This window comes from Olea europaea, chromosome 7, assembly GCF_002742605.1.
Source record: "Olea europaea var. sylvestris chromosome 7, O_europaea_v1, whole genome shotgun sequence".
NCBI lineage: Eukaryota > Viridiplantae > Streptophyta > Magnoliopsida > Lamiales > Oleaceae > Olea > Olea europaea.
The window spans coordinates 4,815,095-4,824,348 of record NC_036243.1 but is presented as its reverse complement, the minus strand read 5'-3'; the positions used below and the strand labels follow the sequence as shown (position 1 = coordinate 4,824,348).

The following is a 9,254-nucleotide window of genomic DNA, read 5'->3' as shown; positions in this document are numbered from 1 at the left end:
GGTGGTGGTGGTGGTGGTGGTGGTGGTGGGGCTTTCTTGAATTCAGGCGGAAATGAGCCCCCAAATTATGCCTTTTCAGCTGATTTGTTCGGATGGGGCGGAAGTTCTGCAAGGCCACCATTTTAAAAGTTACCATTTCTTGGCTTGAAATTTTTTCGAGTTGATGGTAAATGGGATAATCAAAGTTGGATAAATGTCCAAAAATAGCATTGGTAATATAGCTAAGAGTGAACAAAATTGGTAATATCTTGAATCTGGAGGAAGCAAAACCAAGAAATTTTGCTGAATTTTATCAAAATCTTGATCAAGTGGAGTAGATCAGATGAATTTAAATCATATATATTTGTAAGGTGAGTAGGTTCAACTTCATGTACTCATTATATTGCTTGGAATTTTTTTAAACTATGCTTATCCTTAAGTTTAAATTTGGTTTGGTTGTAGTCTTCAATGTGCTAGTATGAATATTTAGCAGGATTGCTTGAGTTTCCCTTTGCAAATTTGTATGAGAACTAGCATTTGCATGTTTTATGCTCCATTTACTAGAATTTTTATATGATTAATCATCTTAATTTGTTCATTATCATTTTATCAGAATTCATTACCTTTTGCTTTGGAATTATATACAAGGACTTATTCACTCCCAGCAAATGTATTGCAATTCTGGTTATTTCTGTAGACTAATATCCATGAAATCGCGAGAACATTAGAACTTTCTTCAAGAAAAAGAATATTAAGATTTCTATATTATCTCTTAGTCTGTTTAATTTAAAGAATTGGTGAACCAATTAGGAATAAAGGTTTGATTAGGCATTAATTAGTGGTAAACTTTGTTTTGTTCTTTATGTTCTCATTCAGTTTGTGAGGTCATGCATCTTATCTTAAATTTTATATGGGATAGACACAAAATAAAAGAAAAAAGATTACATAAAATTTACAGAACTAGGCTGCCATGCAAGTTGCTGTTGATTTAAAAGGAGGATGATTTGAGAGAAAATATGGATCTATAGCTGATTTGACTCCATTAAGAAGATATATTGTTCAAACCATCAGTAAGCGAAGTATATCAGCCAACTAGCCATACACAACTCTACTACTGTATGCCCTGAATGATAGATGAACTTGAGACTAATATTGAAGGAATAATTAAATATTCACACAGCTTGAGTTGTGACTGGGTATAACAAGCATATGTCCAAGCTCAATTTTCTCCATCAACTATTTATAAAAATTGTACATATATCAGAACTTTGACAAGAAATAGTTTGATCTACTTGGAATGTAGTTATTCAAGAAGACAGGTTTCTCTGTTCAAGAAACCAAAGAAATAAACAAAACCCTAGTTGAAAACCAGCAACTCTTCTACTACTTTAATTCCTGTTTCGAAAATAGATAATTTTATGTCTAACTGTATAAAGAATAGTTCATATCTATGAATAGGAGATGTACGAGTATCTACAAGACCTAAATTATCAACATGCTCTCCAAGCACGTTGAAAATTCATTCCAAACTCGCTCCACCGATCGAGACACTTAGAGGAGCTCTTGTATCAATCATTTTCATTCATCTCATCAGACCATCTGTAGCACTCATACATACAATTGTAACCCAATTATTTCCTAATAATTGTTGTACATCACAAGAGTTACATTAATTGCTTGACCAATAATATCTAACCACTATAGTAGCTTGAGGGGGTTACACTCCTGGAATTAAGGTAAAATGAACTTATGCCTCAAGCTTTGGATAAAGCAAAAAGGGATTCTACAGTCCCAACTATTCTTCCCTAATATAGGCAAAAAGAAGGAAGCACATTTCCCTGTACAAAAAATTAACCTAAAAAGAGAATCACTTGCGTAGAGCAAAATGTCGGAAATTTCAACTTTGAATCGTTGAAAGTTGAAAGTTGAAAAAGAAAAGATGGAACATGTTTCTTGGAACTTTGTCATAAGCATCTTTCCATTTTCTTCAAAAAAAAAAGCTTCCTTAATAAGAAAAAATGAAAACAATTTTAGCAGTTTTCAATAATTGCTTTTCTGTTTTATGTCAATTCAGCAAGCAACAAGATGCATACTGGAAGTACATATTTCCTCAGAAGGGCTTCTGCTAAATTTCCAGTTTACCACATGCACTGAACTTTTTTAACCATTTATTTGTTTGATTCTTGATTTCTTGTTTTTTTGGTTGATTTTACATCATCTCCTAGTAAACATGCAACCGTGGGGGCAATAAGTGCAGACAACATATAGAGGAAAAAACAAGATCTAATGACTGAGGCCATCTCTACCACTTATTTTGAAAGAATATCGGTATTAATTTTCGTTCTTATCCGTATACCAGATAAAGGGTATTTCTATAGTAATTTCTTGAAAAATTGACAGAGATGGTGAAACTTTATGCAGCATACTAACTTTTTTGGGACAGGATATTATGGATTGTAAGGACCCTTGTTTGATTTTCTACAAATATGTTCTAGGTTAGTCTCTATATTCCCTGATTTCCGTGATTAGTTTTTATTGAAGTTCCATTGTAGTCTTAACTTGCCTATATAATTTAAGATAAACCTTGCAACGTTAGGTATTAAGAATCACTAGAAAACTAGAATTTTACTGGAGTTTTCTGCTCTCAATGCGGCAAAAAGTCTTTCTGATGACAAATAAACTGGGCTGTTGCGGACAGTAAAATCTTGTTATCATTTTTTTTTTTTAGTAATTTACTTTATTTTTTTTTTTTTTTTTATTTATGAAGGATTAAAGGATTTCATGTCTCTCCCATAAGAAGACTCGAATCCAGGTCATTTGTTTGGTAAGAATTCGCTCTTACTGTTGAGCAGAAGCTTCAAGAAATTTAGAATTCGGATTCAGAATAATCATCAAATGAACACCACCAGACCTTGGCTCGACCCACACCCTTCCTTCACTTTGATTGCCTCAGCCACAAAGGATGATGGTGGTGGTGATTTGCAATGTCACAAAGGGAGAGAAGAAGGAAGACACCAATAACTCACCAAGTAAAGCTCTCAATTGCCATGTGGATGGCTGCCTCTCGTTTCTTTCCCCTCTTGCAAACTACACAAACACGAGACACGGCTGGGAGAATAGGTTGCATATATAACATCAATTTAGGTTGTATGGTAAGTTGGGCCAATATAATAACAAGGGAAATGGGTTAACAATCCAATATCAACTCCAGCCACTAAATCCAACTCCAACTTGAGACATACAAAAGCATTGGTGGTTTCTGGATCGAGCCAAGTCTATGGTGTCGATAAATTATATCACATCTGTTTTAAATCGCCCAAATCTAATGGATATCGAAATCCAATAAATCTCCACCTTCATATCCAATCAATTGCAAGCAAACAAAACGTAAAATTTATACTTGCATAATCAAGGCAACCAAATAACATTGGCCGTGTTTCGGACCCGAAATATATACTATACCTGCTCCAAGGATAAGGTCAAGAAACACCCAAGTAGAACCAAATAATCAATTAAGAGCATATAAACATTTGATGAAAATATAATATAAAATAACATACAAATCTTTTCAAACATGTTCAAAAAGAATCTCAGACTAATCTAAGTTAATCAATCAAATGGTAAAACACATATACAATAAATGCATAAATGACCCCACAAAATGATCTCACCACACTTACCGTATCTCATTCCATGTTGCTCACACCCCGAGAATATATATATTCTCTCATTGCTCACTAGGCTGACCACTAACTCATGTCTAATTATTAAACACAATAGATCATAAGTCTATGGGATAATCCTCTATCACTACCTCAATTTTCTTAACTTGAGTGAATAATGGGTCTTCGCCTAATAGAAATAATAGAAGTGTCACTCTCACAGTCCATCTATACAAAGTCTTTCATAGATAGAGAATTTCAAACATTTTTATCACCTCTCCACTTGTGATTCAAATGTCACTCTCCACATCGCGGTGTATATCACCAATGCATATTCAAGCATCTATACTCCACATTACCAAAAGACACACATCACACTTATTGTTAATGCATGCCAACATACTATGTATGCAAACACATTACACCAAAAAATCAAATTACTTTCAAATTTATGCAAATTCACATATCAAACATATTGAAACGTAACATTTAACTATGCAGCAGATATAAGCAATAATACACATGCAGAAAAATTACAAACCGATGCATATGCAATAACTAGGTTTACTCTCAATAAATATCACTAGGGTCATCACTAGAACCTATAGCCAGATTCGTCTCACCTCTCATCTTACACAGCTATAACACCTCTTATCACTAGATTTGTCCTAACTCTTGCCCCTTTCTTACGATGCTCATCACTCAAGTCGCTACTGTCTTGAGCTCTATCTGAACTTGTTTGCTTAAACTTCATTTTATTGCTCATCCTATGTAATTTACCACTCCTCTTATCGTCTTTGTCAGCCTTAATTTTCATCTCCTTACTCCTACGGGAATTTATGAAGATTTCGGGTGTTAAAATATCCCTACTATACTTAATTATATTCTTAACCTCCTTATATGATTCAAGTCTAGAATTAAGCAAAATAATGGCCTTATAGGTTTTAGACACTTTTTCATTACAATTAACAATGTCTGAAACAAACTTGTTAAAAACATTCAAATTGTCATCAAAATCATTTGAAGTATCCATTTTTTAAAAAAAGCTTTCGAGAAGTACAACTTATTAGGAGTAAACTTAAACAAATATAGATCCTCCATTTTTCTCCAAAATTCTTTTATGTATTAAGTTTATCAACTTTTTTTCAAAACAAAATCTGAAAGTGTAAAATAATTGAAATGTAAGCAAGTTCGTTAGATTCTTCTTTTTGTTCTTTTAACAATTTTTGAAAAATTGCTATCAATAGAAACTTTTTATTGAACCAAAATTCGCTTCTTTTTTTTGTTGTCAAATTAAAAAATCTCATTTTCCATTGAAAATATCCATTTCAAAATTTGAGTCATTTTTGAAAACAGAACCCCACCTCCAAAATACACAATTAGGTTATACAAAGTAATCTTAAGGTTACAGTATACGTCGTTCTAAATTCTTAAGGTCTCGTGAGATTTGAGATATCAGTGGGAAGGAAATGGTTAAAGGGTCAAGTCCAGGTGTTCTAATTGAATAATTAATACAACACGAAAGTATGCCAACAAAAATTCAATTTTTCACACAATGACTTAATAACAATTAAAAAACAAAATCAATAATCAACTTTGCATTAAATTTGACACTTCAAATAGGGCAAATAATTCCTAAATTTTTAGTACAAGCAATGGTTAGATAACCACAATCCTAATATCACTCTTACACGATGACTCTCTAATACTGGAATTTAAAACATGATAAGTTAATTTACTAGAGCGGACCAATTTACAATCCGTAAATAATAAAAGATGTGAATTTACCATTTTAAGACCACCACTATTTGCCCTAAAGCCTCTAGCAACTGCGACAAATGATCAAGCAAAAATCGAACCCCAAACGCACAAAAGGCAAAACTATCTAGAACTATAAGTTTACCCAAAACAAAAATTGAACACCACCACAGGTCCACCATGCCTCTAGGAACAATCCATCTACAGAAATCGTAGCCGAAAAACCACCTTCACACTTACAGGCGCGTCATCAAAGTGACCACGCATCGTCACCATGTGCTACCGAACCACCTCACACGCCAATTAACCAGTCGTGCCTCCACCTGCACAGCATGAATCTGGCCTCCATTTCAACAAACTCCTTCAGGTTTGACTAGAAAATGAGTTTTAGGTCCGAAGAAACTAGGCTGATTTTTTTTTTCTGTTTCTGCTCGATTATGCTAATTTATGGGACTATTTCTCATCAGATTTTTGTCGAAAATCCAACATCTATGAGCTTTGATAGTAATTATTTTGGAAGCCCGCTAAAAGATCTTCAATTCGATGATTTTCAGGTCCAGTTTTATGTTACCTTTCTATACGAACAACCAATCCAAACATCTCTAATCCACAATTAATATATTTATCCCACATAGGGAATGGTGAATGTGGCACTCACAAATTGAGTAGAAGAAATAGTCAATTACTCCATTATACTCACAAAAGAGGCTCACAAACAGAAAGAAGGAAGACACCAATAACTCATCAAGCAAAGCTCTCAACTCCCTTATGGAAGGCTGTCTCGTTTCTTCCTCTCTTGCAAACTTCACACACACAAACATAGAGAGATGGGAGAATAGGTTGCATTTATAACATCAATTTAGGTTATATGGTAAGTTAGGCCAATACCTCCACTTAAATGGACCAACTTAATAACAAGGCAAATGAGCTAACTATCCAATATCACCTCCAACCATTAAGTCCAACTCCAACTTGGGCCATCCAAAAGTATAGTTTGTTTTCGGGTCGAGCCAAGTCTATGGTATCGATAAATTATCCGGCATCTATTTTAAATCATCACCCTGATTTATTGAATATCAAAGCCCAACAATTACATTTGAGATAAACCATGACGTTCGGTTGGTTCTAAACATGTTTTGACAACAAATGATTTTGCCATTGAAGATCATCAACTACTCGTGATTTGCATACTGGCACACACTTCAATGTGTGAGGCTTTGGTAGTAATATTCTGTGGCCATTTGTTTAGAAATTAAAGAGCAGTTTCATCATCTTCATCATATATCACGTAGAAGTATAACCAATTATAAGTCGTACGTTTTTCATCAAGAACCTCCGCAAACTGCTGCAGAGACATAAAAATTAAAAAAATAATAAAAATTAAAAAAAGGGATATTTCCAATTATGAGTACCAAAATTGACATTAGTACAACTTTAATTGTATTGGACTAGGTCAAGTAAAATGATAATTAATTTACAGTAGGATCATGTTAAAAAATTAATAAGTAGTGAATGTCTTACTAATTACTTAAATCTCCTATGGGATAGTGGTTGCCGAACATTAATATTCTGATAGTATCACTAAAAAGTTATTAATATAATACAAGCTGCAAATGCTATATTAATTAAAAGGGAAAACATGCATTTAGCCCTAATAGTATTATTCCACATCATCAAGATATATTTGCATGGAATTAATTTATGTTGCTTTTATGATTTTTCTGTAGCCTCTATTCTTGTAAAATTCTGAATAACTTTTCAGAAAGAATAACAACGGGTCCTCAGAAATATATGATAATAAACGAGTAATAGTTATGAATGTCGAGTTGAAATTAATGTTTAATTTTGATTGGATAGAACTTGCTATAGTCGATGTACAAAGGAGATCAGTGGTAGTTATCAATTATCGAAAAACCATCCAAGAAACAGCAGTCGAGGAATGAAAATAGAAGACCCTATTAATTAAAAGACAACCATTTAATTGTCTTTCATTGACTTGAACCTAAGCCATCGGAGCAACCACAGCCAAAAAAAGTGTCCACAGGCCTAAAAAATAATCTGCTTATGAAAACATTCATATTTAGTGCTCTAGCCTCAAAGCTAAACATTTACACAAAGTTACAAACTTAAGCAGGAGTTTGAATCTACCAATGATTCACCAAGTTACTGGTTTGCAAAATGTTAATAAATCTTCCTTGAACATGTGACTAGTCAAAGGGGACTCGAACAAAGAGACGTCCATGCATGCTAATGACAGCAGGACTCGTACAGGAATCAATTCCTGCAGGTAACTAACCACTTGAGACCATGCTTAACTGGTTAGTTTTATCCCTTCAAAATTAAATAAAAAACTAAACATTTGTGCATTAATATGGGTCCATTTGATTTTCCTCTCGCTTATCAACTAGACGAGCACGTACTGCTGAGATGTTAACAATATGAAATATACGGCATCAAATTCCTGTTGTAATTGCAAGTGCAAGACAAATGGTACCTTTTTTAAGTATCCCATGGACTGTTTGTGTTAGGAAATACGAAAGGAAATTAGAAATACTACTGGAATTATATAAATAAAATAATGTAAAGAAAAATAAAAATAAATTGAGTAACAATCAAAATAGTAATGTTATACATTGGTCCATCCCACTAAGTTCATTATGAGAATTAATTGGCCCAAGTCTTATATTGTTTGCAATAGGTTAAACATATATAATGGTCAGCAATTGTGGCTGTGAGACGTGTGTGAGTGAGAGAGAGAGAGAGACAAAAACTTTAACATTCAATTGTGTGAGAGAAAAATACAATTGGCTGCCATTGTGATGTCAAAATCGGCAGCTTCCATTGAAGAAAACAATACAATTGCTGTTGACAAAATTATAGAGGATATTGCAGAGGAAGAGAGCTGGATTGGAAATTCTGGAGAGAAGAAAAGTGCTGGAAATTGAGATATTAAGCCCCTGTTTGTTATCCATTTTCTTCCATTCTTTCTCATTATTTTTCCTACAATACTAATTTTCAACCACACATTCTTCATTAAAATAATATTATACATAAATCAAAAAAATTTCTTCTTTTTTAATCACACATTTCAACATCAATTACCATTCCATAATACATTTTTCCCAAATAATGGGTGACAAAACACACCCTAAATAAAGTGGGCTGCTCAATTTCAATTTGGGGTGTGGATTTACACAATTTTATTTTTTCTTCTACATTATATAAATTGGGAATTTCTCTAAGATATATTTTGGATTTTTATTCAAAGTGGGTTCTCACAAAGTTGATCAAATTGTTGATTTGCAGTGAGATAAATTGTTGTCTTAGAGATAGATTATTGTGGTATTTTCAATTTGTAGAGAATTCAAGTTTTGGGACATAAACTTGAATATTGTAATCTATATTAATTATTATAGTGGATTTTAGCCAGAGTTGCCCCGTGATTTTTCCCTCTACATTGGAGGCTTTTTTCCACATAAAAATTTGGAGTTGCGTTTTCTTATTTTTGCTTGGATTACTTATTTTCATAGTTAATGGTTCTAGTTAATTGATTGGATTAGTAAAATTATTCTTGCAATAATAAAAATTGCCCAACAAAGTGGTTTCAGAGCTCAGGTTGTGTGAGTGTGGTTTTATTGCGGAATAAATAGAGAATACTTTGGGCACTATAATTAAATTGTTGACTTCAAATTATTCTATTTGGAAGCCTATCATGGAGGATATCTTGTATTGTAAGAATTTACATGAACCTATTGAATGTGATAGTGCTAAGCCAAGCAATGTGAGTGATGGTGACTGGAAGAAGATGAACAGGAAAGTCATTGGATATATTAGACAGCGGGTTGACATTAATGT

At 33.3% G+C, this 9,254-nt stretch overlaps 1 protein-coding gene across 1 annotated transcript in view; it reads left to right on the top strand.

Annotated features, from left to right (window-relative positions):
- LOC111396748 (AT-hook motif nuclear-localized protein 25-like) overlaps window positions 1–563 on the top strand; it is a 3,477-nt gene extending 2,914 nt beyond the window's left edge. The window contains exon 2 of the mRNA XM_023023250.1: window positions 1–563. This exon is cut by the window's left edge and continues 10 nt beyond it. Coding sequence (XP_022879018.1) covers window positions 1–126 — 126 coding nt within the window. The 3' untranslated portion in view covers window positions 127–563.
- The last annotated feature ends 8,691 nt before the right edge of the window (window positions 564–9,254 follow it).